This window comes from Panulirus ornatus, chromosome 10, assembly GCF_036320965.1.
Source record: "Panulirus ornatus isolate Po-2019 chromosome 10, ASM3632096v1, whole genome shotgun sequence".
NCBI lineage: Eukaryota > Metazoa > Arthropoda > Malacostraca > Decapoda > Palinuridae > Panulirus > Panulirus ornatus.
The window spans coordinates 61,513,435-61,526,947 of NC_092233.1; the positions used below are offsets into that span (position 1 = coordinate 61,513,435).

The 13,513-nt window shown below is 41.6% G+C and overlaps 1 protein-coding gene across 2 annotated transcripts in view; it reads right to left on the reverse strand.

Moving 5' to 3' along the window:
* The window catches only part of LOC139751021 (uncharacterized), a 66,351-nt gene that overhangs the window by 17,780 nt on the left and 35,058 nt on the right, over positions 1-13,513 (reverse strand). For both annotated transcript variants that reach the window (XM_071666102.1, XM_071666103.1), the window contains exons 10-12: positions 11,889-12,086; positions 6,614-6,790; positions 1,416-1,578 (exon numbers count right to left, since the gene is read on the reverse strand). In XM_071666102.1, the coding sequence (XP_071522203.1) occupies positions 1,416-1,578; positions 6,614-6,790; positions 11,889-12,086 (538 nt within the window). The remainder of the gene's footprint in view (positions 1-1,415; positions 1,579-6,613; positions 6,791-11,888; positions 12,087-13,513) is intronic.

Here is a 13,513-nt window from a genome sequence, read left to right on the forward strand (position 1 = left end):
GAGGAGGATTGGCACTCCTTGCTTGGCTCCTTCTGGTCTATTCTACTGAATTTAAAAGAAGGTAAGGGTTTCCAGCCCCCTACTTCTGCCCATTTCAATTACCTTCTATGATATGCAGGAATTACTTAGGCAATATTCTTTCTCCCTTATCCCTATGGATCACTGAATGGGGCAGATGGGGAAGTGGTAAAAAGCTGAGAAGAGGAAAAAACTAAGATGGAATGAGTATTCTTATGGGGTGCTATGTTTGACGATAGGATGGCAGATGCGGGGTGTCTTGGGTGTGGATGTATGTAAAGTGAGAGTCATGGTTGATGATGTTTCTATGGCACTGTCACATTGGCAGAAGGTAGGCCTGAAATGAAGCAAGTTGCTGCTACCAAGGATAAGTGGGTGTCAAAAGGTGGGAGAAGGTCAGCACGTCCTCACCAGAAACACCAGGGTCTAGAAGGTTCTAATATTAATTTTCATGGTGAATCTCTCATGCTCCCAGGACCGACTGCAGAAATGAAATTATTTGGTATCAATTTATAGAAATAATTTTGGTTGCCTGATACAAAAATGAAATAATGTGACATCAAAGACTGTGGTACAGAGCCAAAGTGAGATGTCTGGGAAGCAAGAGTGACTGATCATATTGTCTGGTGATGACTCTTCCTTGAAGCTCTAAAAGCCTCATAAAATGCGCACGTTCCCAGTCAGGGAATGCTGTCAATTACTTGCCACCATTTATGAAATCAATTCCTACTTTTACTATGTTAACCACTTACAGGCTGTGGACTTAGACTTACATGAGGGCATGCATCAACATGTGTAAACCAATGAGTTTTGCCAATAAACCCAAATATGAGACATGAACTTATTTACACTACATTTTTATCTTACTGTAAGGGGATGATTTCCAGTTGCATTTATCCATCTTTTTTTGTTTCATTTTACTTATATGCATGCCCATTTTCAGAATATATGGTATCTAAGTGTGCATGATCTACCTTTTTGTATATACTGTGCCTGTAAGCTAATGTTATTAATGAATCAAACACTTCAAATACAGTTCTGAATTATGTTCAGATTTCCAAATCAATTCAGTATTCTGAAAAATCTCAGGTCCTAAGTTTATTAAGATATGTGGGATTACAATGTACAATAATGAGGAACATCTTGAGGGAACATTACATAGATACATTAGATAGAAGTAGTCAGTATAAACATTACAACCTCTGGAAACACTGCACTAGAGTTGCCCTCTACCTGTGGCCTTTCAAGGGAGAGATACAAAAGACTAAGAAGTGGCACTGGAGCCCATTATTTATGGAGACTCTTTAGCCATGGGTGCCCCTTTAGAGAGTTCCCAAAGGGAACCAGCATCAAAGATACAGGTAGATAGACATGCTAAAAAGTGATGTGACACTCACGTATGAGAATTCACCTCTCTGTTGTTTCCATGATACACTAAGGTCTTCATTTTGCTTATGGAGACCCATCGCTGAACTTCGCCCTGCCACTGACCAAGTAAAGATGCTGGACAAACTACTAATGTGCCCCGTGAGGGAACTAAGGATGTGCGTCTTGAGGAACCTGAAATGTCAGTATCATAATACTGTCAAAATATCACAAATATTAAGGACAAATGTGGGTATATTTGATGTTACAGGAACTGATGCAGGAAATGGTAAATTTGAGTGAAATTGTAACTAACAATAATAATTTCTTTCACACCTATTCACCATTTTCTGTGTTCGTGAGGTAGCGTAAAGCACAGATGACTGAGCCTTTGGGGGAAAAATCCTCACTTGGCCCCTTTTTCTGTTCCTTCTTTTGGAAAAGTAAAAACAGGAGGGGAGGATTTCCAGCCCCTGCACCCATTTCTTTTAGTTACCTTCTACGAAACATGAAGAATAGAGAAAAATAATAATGATAATGATAATAAAATGTAGGTTTGCGGCAGGGGTGTGTGATGTCTCCATGGTTGTTTAATTTGTTTATGGATGGGGTTGTTAGAGAGGTGAATGCAAGAGTTTTGGAACGAGGGGCAAGTATGAAGTCTGTTGTGGATGAGAGAGCTTGGGAAGTGAGTCAGTTGTTGTTCGCTGATGATGCAGCGCTGGTGGCTGATTCATGTGAGAAACTGCAGAAGCTGGTGACTGAGTTTGGTAAAGTGTGTGAAAGAAGAAAGTTAAGAGTAAATGTGAATAAGAGCAAGGTTATTAGGTACAGTAGGGTTGAGGGTCAAGTCAATGGGAGGTAAGTTTGAATGGAGAAAAACTGGAGGAAGTAAAGTGTTTTAGATATCTGGGAGTGGATCTGGCAGCGGATGGAACCATGGAAGCGGAAGTGAATCATAGGGTGGGGGAGGGGGCGAAAATCCTGGGAGCCTTGAAGAATGTGTGGGAGTCGAGAACATCATATCGGAAAGCAAAAATGGGTATGTTTGAAGGAATAGTGGTTCCAACAATGCTGTATGGTTGCGAGGCGTGGGCTATGGATAGAGTTGTGCGCAGGAGGGTGGATGTGATGGAAATGAGATGTTTGAGGACAATGTGTGGTATGAGGTTGTTTGATCGAGTAAGTAATGTAAGGGTAAGAGAGATGTGTGGAAATAAAAAGAGCGTGGTTGAGAGAGCAGAAGAGGGTGTTTTGAAATGGTTTGGGCACATGGAGAGAATGAGTGAGGAAAGACTGACCAAGAGGATATATGTGTCGGAGGTGGAGGGAACGAGGAGAAGTGGGAGACCAAATTGGAGGTGGAAAGATGGAGTGAAAAAGATATTGAGTGATCGGGGCCTGAACATGCAGGAGGGTGAAAGGCGGGCAAGGAATAGAGTGAATTGGATCGATGTGGTATACCAGGGTTGACGTGCTGTCAGTGGATTGAATCAGGGCATGTGAAGCGTCTGGGGTAAACCATGGAAAGTTGTGTGGGGCCTGGATGTGGAAAGGGAGCTGTGGTTTCGGGCATTATTGCATGACAGCTAGAGACTGAGTGTGAACGAATGGGGCCTTTGTTGTCTTTTCCTAGCGCTACCTCGCACACATGAGGGGGGAGGGGGATGGTATTCCATGTGTGGCGAGGTGGCGATGGGAATGAATAAAGGCAGACAGTGTGAACTGTGTGCATGGGTATATATGTATGTGTCTGTGTGAGTATATATATATGTGTACATTGAGATGTATAGGTATGTATATTTGCGTGTGTGGACGTGTATGTTCATACATGTGTACGGGGGTGGGTTGGGCCATTTCTTTCGTCTGTTTCCTTGCGCTACCTCGCAAACGCGGGAGACAGCGACAAAGCAAAATAAATAAAAAAAAATAAATAATAAAATAATGATTATCCCTGGGCAGGGGAGAAAGAAATCTTCCCACGTATTCCTGCATGTCGTAGGTGACTAAAAGGGGAGGGAGCGGGGGCCTGGAAATTCTCCCCACCCGTTTTTTGTTTTCCAAAAGAAGGAACAGAGAAGGGGGCCAAGTAAGGACATTCCCTCTAAGGCTCAATCCTCTGTTCTTAACACTACCTCGCTAACACGGAAAATGGCAAATAAGTATGAAAAAAAAAAGTATTTTGGGAGCAGCTGAGTTAGTGTGTCAGCAGATTTGGTGCACGAGACCAGGTATTAGTGATGGGTGATTTAAATGTGAAGGTGAGTAATGTGGCAGTTGAGGGTATAATTAGTGCATATGGGGTATTCAGTGTTGTGAATGGAAATGGCAAAGAGCTTGTGGATTTGTGTGCTAAAAAAGACTGGTGACTGGGAGTACCTGGTTTAAAAAGATATGTCCATAAGTATAGGTATAAGAGTAGGAGAGATGGTCAAAGGGCATCATTAGATTACGTGTTAATTGATAGGCGTGTAAAAATCAGACTTTTGGATGTTAATGTACTGAGAGGGGCGACTGGTGGGATGTCTGAACACTATCTTGTAGAGCCAAAGGTGAGGATTTGTAGAGGGTTTCAAACAAGAAGAGAGAATGTTGGGGAGAAGAGAGTGGTGAGTAAGTGAGCATGGAAAGGAGACTTGTATGAGGAAGTACCAGGGGATATTGAGTGTACAATGGCAAATGGTAAGAAAAAATGACACGAGGGGAGTGGGTGAGGAATGGGATGTATTTAGGAAAGCAGTGATGGCATGTGCAAAAGATGCATGTGGCATGAGAAAGGTGGGAGGTGGGCAAATTAGAAAGGGTAGTTAGTGGTGGGATGAAGAAGTAAAGTTGTCAGTGAAAGAGAAAGGAGAGGCATTTGGATGATACTTGCAAGGAAGGAGTGCAAATGACTTAAGAGATGTATAAGAGAAAGCGACAGGAGGCCAAGAGGAAGGTGCAAGGGTTGAAAAAGAGGGCAAATGGAAGTTGGGGAGAGAGAATACTATTAAACTTTACAGAGAATAAAAAGATGTTTTGGAAGGAGGTAAATAATGTGCATAAGACAAGAAAACAAATGGGAACATCGCTGAAGGGGGCACGAGGACAAATGATAACAGGTAGTGATGAAGTGAGGAGGAGATGGAGTGAGTATTTTGAAGGTTTGTTAAATGTGTTTGATGTATGGTGTTTTGGCAGGTGTGTGCAAAGCAAGAGTCAGAGAGATTGGTTTGGTGATGAGAGAAGAGGTGATGAAAGCCTTGTGGAAGATAAAATCTGGCAAGGCTGAGGGTTTGGATGGTTTTACAGTTGAATTCATTAAGAAAGGGAGTGACTGTGTTGTTGAATGGGTGGTAAGGATATTCAATGTATGTATGACTCATGGTGAAGTGCCTGAGGATTGGCAGAACACATGTATAGTGCCACTATACAAAGGCAAAGGAGATAAAGATGAGTATTCAAACTACAGAGGCATAAGTTAGTTGAGTATTCCTGGAAAATTGTATGGGAGGGTACTGACTGAGAGGGTGAAGGCATGTACAGAGCATCAGATTGGGGAGGAGCAGTGTGGTTTTAAAAGTGGTAGAGGATGTGTGGATCTGGTGTTTGCTTTGAAGAATGTGTATGAGAAATTCTTAAAAAACAGATGGATTTGTATGTAGCATATATGGATCTGGAGAAGGCTATAATTATAATAGGGTTGATAGAGATACCTCGTGGAAGGTCTTACGAGTATATGGTGTGGGAGGTAAGCTGCCAGAAGCAGAGAAGTGTTGATCAAGGGTGTAAGGCATGTGTATGAGGAGGAAGAGCAGAGACCTGTTTTAATTTGTTTATGGATGGGGTGGTTAGGGAGGGAAATGCAAGAGTTTTGGAGAAAGGGGCGAGTATGCAGTCTGTTGGGGATGAGAGTGCCTGGGAAGTGAGTCAGTTGTTGTTTGCTGATGATACAGCACTGGTGGCTGATTCAAGTGAGAAACTGCAGAAGTTGGTGCCTGAAATTGGAAAAGTGTGTGAAAGGAGAAAGTTGAGAGTAAATGTGAATAGAAGCAAGGTCATTAGGTTCAGCAGGGTTGAGGGACAAATTAGCTGGGATGTGAGTTTGAGTGGAGAAAAATTGGAGGAAGTGAAGAGTTATAGATATCTGGGAGTGGACTTAGCAGCAAATGGAACCATGGAATTGGAAGTGAGTCGCAAGGTGGGGGAGGGAGTGAAGGTTCTGGGAGTGATGAAGAATGGTTATGTTTAAAGGAATAATAGTTCCAACAATAATATATGGAGGTGAGGCATGGGCAATAGACAGGGTTGTATGAAGGAAGGTGGATGTGTTGGAAATGAAATGTTCGAGGTGATTTGATTAAGTAATGAAAGGGTAAGAGAGATGTGTGGCAATAAAAAGAGTGTGACTGAGAAAACAGAAGGTGTGTTGAAATGGTTTGAACACATGTAACGAATGAGAGGAAAGGTTGACAAAGAGGATATATGTGTCAGAGGTGGAGGGAACAAGAAGCAGGAGACCAAACTGAAGATATAAGGAGTGAAAAAAATTCTAAGCAACTGAGGCCTGGATATGCAGGAGGGTGAAAGACATGCCAGAGAGAGAGAGAAGCATGCAATGTAAACAGAAGTGAGGTTATAAGATTTAGGAGGGTGGAAACACAGGTTGATAGGAGAGAAGCTGGAGGAAGTGGAGTGTTTCAGATAACTGGGAATAGATATGGCAGTGAATGGAACCATAAAAATTAGTCAGGGAGTCAGGAGGCTATGATCCCTGTCTGTGAAGGCAAACATGGGTGAATGCAAGGGTCCTGGAAAGAGGAACAGGCATGCAGAGGTGTAGTGAGGCCTGAAAGGTAGGTCAATTGTTGTTTGCTTATGATACAGTGCTGGTGGCAGATTCAAGGGAGAGCATCTGGATGGAAGAATTTGAGAATAAATGCCATTAGAAGCAAATCAGGTTCAGCAGTAAAAAGAAAGAGGTCATTTGAGTATGAGTTTGAATGGTATACTGCCTAACTTCAATAAAATCTACCTGTACCCATTTTTGTGGTTATAAACAGAGCTCATGGACATTTTGGTCTTTTAGTTAAAAATATCATGAACAGATAAATTAAGTACCTTTGTTGAATGCAAACAGAGCTCATGGACATTTTGGTCTTTTAGTTAAAAATATCATGAACAGATAAATTAAGTACCTTTGTTGAATGCATTCTAGTTAGTTTTCAAAACAGCTAACAGTATACTATACCTAAATTCTTCTTTTGGATCCATCCATCATTATCCTGACAGTCATCATCTCCACTTTCGTGGTCAGATCCTTTCAAAGATGAGAAGTCCTCAGAGATAGTTCCATCTTTAACAAGTTCTCGATGACGTAACATCAATGAGATCATAGTCAGAGTTTTGCCAAGGCCCATGTCATCAGCTATGGGGAAAAATATTGATTCTTATGAAACATAAAAAAAAAAAAATATGATTATACATACATACAACAGCAAACACAAACCAATTCATAACCAAACAAAAACCTTCAAGATGAAAAATAAAGATCACCCCTGCCTAAAACTTCAGCAACCTATACTTACAGATCCCCCCTTCCCTATCATACAATAAGATTACCAATATATGTTCACACTATAATTACAAGCACTAAACAACCATCCACTTAAGCTGTACTTGTTTGAAAGTACACTACCCAGAAATACACAACTTGCACTTTGTCTGCATTTTGAAACCACATATCTCTATATCATTCAATACATACATATATATATCATTATTATCATTATACCTGGGGATAGGGGAGAAAGAATACTTCCCATGCATTCCCCACATGTTGTAGAAGACGACTAAAGGGGATGGGAGCAGGGGGCTGGAATCCCTCCCCTCCTTGTATTTTAACTTTCTAAAAAAGGGAAACAGAAGGAGTCACGTGGGGAGTGCTTATCCTCCTCGAAGGCTCAGACTAGGGTGTCTAAATGTGTGTGGATGCAACCAAGACATGAAAAAAGGAGAGATAGGCAGTATGTTTGAGGAAAGGAACCTGTATGTTTTGGATGAGTGAAACGAGGCTCGAGGGTAAAGGGGAAGAGTGGTTTGGGAATGTTTTGGGAGTAAAGTCAGGGGTTGGTGAGAGGACAAGAGCAAAGGAAGGAATAGCACTACTACTGAATCAGGAGTTGTGGGAGTATGTGGTAGAGTGTAAGAAAGTAAACTCTAGACTGATATGGGTAAAACTGAAAGTGGATGGAAAGAGACGGGTGATTATTGGTGCCTATGCACCTGGGCATGAGAAGAAAGATCACGAGAGGCAAATGTTTTGGGAGCAGCTGAGTGAGTGCCTTAGCAGTTTTAATGCACGAGACCAGGTTATAGTGATGGGTGAGTTGAATGCAAAGGTGAGTAATGTGGCAGTTGAGGGAATAATTGGTGTACATGGGAAGTTTAGTGTTGTAACTGGAAATGGTGAAGAACTTGTAGATTTCTGTGCTGAAAAAAGACTGGTGTTTGGGAATACCCGGTTTGAAAAGAGAGATATGCATAAGTAAACGTATGTAAGTAGGAGAGATGGCCAGAGAGCGTTACTGGATTACATGTTAATTGATAGGCATGTAAAACAGAGACCTTTGGATGTTAATGTGCTAAGAGGTGCAACTGGAGGGATGTCTGATCATTATCTTGGGGAGGCGAAGGTGAAAATTTGTAGAGGTTTTCAGAAGAGAGAATGTTGGGGTGAATAGAGTGGTGAGAGGAAGTGAGCTTGGGAAGGAGACTTGTGTGCAGAAGTACCAGGAGAGACTGAGTGCAGAATGGAAAAAGGTAAGAGCAAAGGATGTAATGGGAGTGGGGGAGGAATGGGATGTATTCAGGGAAGCAGTGATGGCTTGCGCAAAAGATGCTTGTGGCATGAGAAGGTGGGCAAATTAGAAAAGGTAGTGAGTGGTGGGATGAAGTAAGATTATTAGTGAAAGAGAAGAAAGAGGTATTTGGACGATTTTTGCAGAGAAATAGTGCAAATGACTGGGAGATGTATAAAAGAAAGAGGCAGGAGGTCAAGAGAAAGGTGCAAGAGGTGAAAAACAGGGCAAATGAGAGTTGGGGTGAAAGAGTATCATCAAATTTTAGGGAGAATAAAAAGATGTTCTGGAAGGAGGTAAAGTACATAAGACAAGAAAACAAATGGGAGTATCGGTGAAGGGGGCTAATGGGGAGGTAACTACAAGTGGTGGTGATGTGAGAAGGAGATGGAGTGAGTATTTTGAAGGTTTGTTGAATGTGTTAGATGATAGTGGCAGATATAGGGTGTTTTGGTCGAGGTGGTGTGCAAAGTGAGAGCGTTAGAGAGAATGATTTGGTAAACAAAGAAGAGGTAGTGAAAGCTTTGCAGAAGATGAAATCTGGCAAGGCGGCGGGTTTGGATGGTAATGCAGTGGAATTTATTAAAAAAGGGGGTGACTGTGTTGTTGACTGGCTGGTGAGGATATTCAATATATGTATGGTTCATGGTGAAGTGCCTGAGGATTGACGGAATGCATGCATAGTGCCACTGTACAAAGGCGAAGGGGATAAAGGTGAGTGTTCAAATTACAGAGGTATATGTTTGTTGAGTATTCCTGGGAAAGTATATGGGAGGGTATTGATTGAGAGTGTGAAGGCATGTACAGAGCATCAGATTGGGGAAGAGCAGTGTGGTTTCAGAAGTGGTAGAGGATGTGTGGATCAGGTGTTTGCTTTGAAGAATGCACGCAAGAAATACTTAGAAAAACAAATGGATTTGTATGTAGCATTCATGGATCTGGAGAAGGCATATGATAGAGTTGATAGAGATACTTTGTGGAAGGTATTAAGAGTATATGGTGTGGGAGGCAAGTTGCTAGAAGCAGTGAAAAGTTTTTATTGAGGATGTAAGGCATGTGTACAAGTAGGGAGAGAAGAGTGACTGGTTCTCAGTGAACATCAGTTTGCGGCAGGAGTGCGTGATGTCTCCATGGTTGTTTAATTTGTTTATGGATAAGGTTGTTAGGGAGGTGAATGCAAGAGTTTTGGAGAGAGGAGCAAGTATGCAGTATGTTGTAGATGAGAGGGCTTGGGAAGTGAGTCAATTGTTCGCTGATGATACAGCACTGGTGGCTGATTCGGTGAGAAACTGCAGAAGCTGGTGACTGAGTTTGGTAAAGTGTGTGAAAGAAGAAAGCTGAGATTTAATGTGAATAAGAGCAAGGTAATTATTAGGTACAGTAGGGTTGAGGAACAAGTCAATTGGGAGGTAAGTTTGAATGGAGAAAAACTGGAGGAAGTGAAGTGTTTTAAATATCTGGGAGTGGATTTGGCAGCGGATGGAACCATGGAAGCGGAAGTGAGTCACTGGGTGGGGGAGGGGGCGGAAAAATGGGAGCATTGAAAAATGTGGGGAAAGACGAGAACATTATCTTGGAAAGCAAAAATGAGTATGTTTGAAGGAATAGTGGTTCCAACAATGTTATATGGTTGCGAGGCATGGGCTACAGATAGGGTTGTGCAGAGGAGGGTGGATGTGTTGGAAATGAGATGTTTGAGGACAATATGTGGTGTGAGGTGGTTTGATTGAGTAAGTAATGAAAGAGTATGAGAGATGTGAGGTAATAAAGAGTGTGGTTGAGAGAGCAGAAGAGGGTGTATTGAAATGGTTTGGTCACATGGAGAGAATGAGTGAGGAAAGATTGAAAAAGAGGATATATGTGTCAAAGGTGGAGGGAACGAGGAGAAGTGGGAGACCAAATTGGAGGTGGAAGGATGGAGTGAAAAAGATTTTGAGTGATAGGGGCCTGAACATGCTGGAGGGTGAAAGGCATGAAAGGAATAGAGTGAATTGGAAAGATGTGGTATACCGGGGTCGATGTGCTGTCAATAGATTGAACCAGGGCATGTGAAGCATCTGGGGTAAAGCATGGAAAGTTTTGTGGGGCCTGGATGTGGAAAGGGAGCTGTGGTTTCGGTGCATCATACATGACAGCTAGAGACTGAGTGTGAATGAATGTGGCCTTTGTTGTCCTTTCCTCGCGCTACCTTGCATGCATGCGGGGGGAGGGGGTTGTCATTTCATGTGCGGCAGAGTGGTGATGGGAATGGATAAAGGCAGCAAGTATGAATTATGTACATGTGCCACCATCAAGCTATGTCTGTGTATGTATATATATGTATACATTGAAATGTATAGGTATGTATATGTGTGTGGGTGGACATGTTTGTATATACATGTGTATGTGGTTGGGTTGGGCCATTCTTTCGTCTGTTTCCTTGCACTACCTCGCTAACGCGGGAGACAGCAACAAAGTATAACAAATGAATAATATTATCTTTTCTTTTTTTCTTTCATACTATTCGCCCTTTCCCGCATTAGCGAGGTTGCGTTAAGAACAGAGGACTGGGCCTTTGAGGGAATATCTTCACCTGGCCCCCTTCTCTGTTCCTTCTTTTGGAAAATTAAAAAAAAGAAAAAAAACAAGAGGGGAGGATTTCCAGCCACCCGCTCCCTTCCCTTTTATTCGTCTTCTAAGACACACAGGGAATACGTGGGAAGTGTTCTTTCTCCCCTAATACGTGGGAAGTGTTCTTTCTCCCCTAATAATTCTTTATTTATATCTTCAACTATTTTACATGTTAGTTATTGAAATACAACACCATCTATAACATGTCACTTAACTTTTGCCAGTGAACTTTGATACAAGACTATGTCAAAAGCTTTCCAGAAATCTAAATAAGGACTAACACCCATTGGATTACCCATTTTGTAAAAAAGGAGTTCAAAAGGAAATACTACAACAGCAAAAATGTTTCTGAACATATCTAATACATTAAGATGAAAGCATTATCATTATTATTTTCATTATGCTTGATCACCGTCTCCTGCATCAGCGAGGTAGTGCCAGGAAACAAAGGAAGAACGAATGGCCCATCCACTCATACACAACACATAAACGCCCATACACGCACACATACATACATATACATATTAACATAAACACATATAAATACATAAACATACGGAGACATATACATATATACACATGCACATATTAATACTTGCTTGCCTTCTTCCGTTCCTAGCGCTACCCCATCCCACAGGAAACAGCATCGCTACCCCCTGCTTTAGTGAGGTAGCGCCAGGAAAAAAGACAAAAGAGGCCACATTCATTTACACTCATTCTCTAGGTGTCATGAGCAATGCACCAAAACCACAGCTCCCTATCCACATCCAGGCCCCACAGACCTTTCCATGGTTTACCCCAAGACAATTATATAATGGATATGAGCAGATGCAGCCTTTCTTTGTCCGTCCCTAGCACTACCTAACTAACCTGGGAAACAGCTATCAAGAATGAAAAAATTAAGAAATAGATCTATCAGTCTAATGACCCCAGATTTCACTATTTAGTGTTAAAAAAGAGTCACCTTCTGTAGTTAATCATCAATTCAACCTTTTCAATTCAAAACATATCCCATTAGGTATTTGAAGAGTTAGTAAAGAAATAAAAACACCTTACCAAGTATGCCCCCCGGAGGCAATTGACTTTCTCTCCAGAGCAACCAGGCAAGAGCACGACACTGATGAGGCATGAGTGACACTTTTAGACCCAGTGGCTGCTGCTCTTCAACCTCCTCAACATCTGGTGCTGACTTTACAGCACTGTGGAGATCCTCAATAGCATCACCTGTTATTCTTACCATCTGCCGTTCACGAGCTGTGAAATAAATATAAGTAATTATAATACTGTATTCACTCACAACCGCATTGTAGCTGTCATGTACAATGCAATGAAAATGAAGCCCTCTACCTGCAACCAGGCCCCACAGACCTTTCCTTGGTTTTCCTCAGTTACTTCATATCCTCTAGTTTAGCCCACTGAAAATATAATGTCCCCTGTGTACCATAACATTTCAATTTGTTCCATCCCTTGCACACTTCAAATTCTCCTGCAAGTTCAGGCCTCAAACTTTCAAAGCATCTCTCACTCAATCCTTCCGCCTCCTCTTTGGTTCTCCCCTTTTCCTTGTTCCCTCTACTTCTGTCTTGTACACTCTCTGAGCCATCACCTTCATATGTTTACACCATTTCAGCACACTCTCTTCAGCTCTTTCATACATATTCCTCTTAGTACCACACCTCTCTTACCTTATCATTTCATATTCAATCAACCTCCTGACACCACATATTGTCCTTAAACATTTAATTTCCAACAGATCCACCCTCTTCCTTACATTTTTGTTTAAGGAACACCCCTTGCATCCATACAGCACCAATGGGGCTACTATACCATCAGATATATCCTTCTTTGACCTTAAAGATAATGACTCCTCTTTCCACAAGTTCCCCAGTGCACACAGGACCTTTGCATCCTGTTCCACCCTATGGTTCACTTTAGCTCCCATGGTTCTATTTGCTGCCATGTACACTCACAGGTATTCAAAACAGCCTATTTTGTCCAAGTTCTCTCCATTCAAACTCATACTCCAAATAACCTGTCTCATTTCACTGCTAAACCTAATAACAAATTAAAAAAAAAAATCTGGTACAAAACATTCCACATCTGCCACCATCAAGCATATTCATCAACAAGGTGATAAGAATAAATCAAACTGCAGTTGAATTTCTCAAGATAGGAGGTGACTGGTTTGTTGACTGGCTATCTAAGATTCTTAATGTATGTAGGGACCATGGCGAGGTGCCTGTATGATGTCATTGTATAAAGGCAAAAAGGACAAAGGTAAGTGTTCAAATTACAAAGGTGCAAATTTGTTGAGCGTACCTTGTAAATTGTATGGAAAAGTGGTGACTGAGAGAGCGGTGGCATGCAAAGACCATCAGATCGGGGAAGAACAATGTGATTTCAGAAGTGATTGATTATGTTTGGATAAGGTGTATGCTTTGAAGGCGTGTGAGAAATACTTAAAAGAAACAGAAGGATTTATATGTGGCATTTATGGATCTGAAGCAAATGATAAGATTGGGAGAGATAATCTGTGTTATGAGTGGATGGTGTTGAAGGAAAGCTATTACAAGCAGTGAGGAACTTTTTATAAACAGAGTACAGCACGTGTGTGAGAAGGTTGAGAGGAGAGTAAATAGTTCCAGGTAAAGGTGGGTCTGCGTCAAGGGTGTGTGATGTTA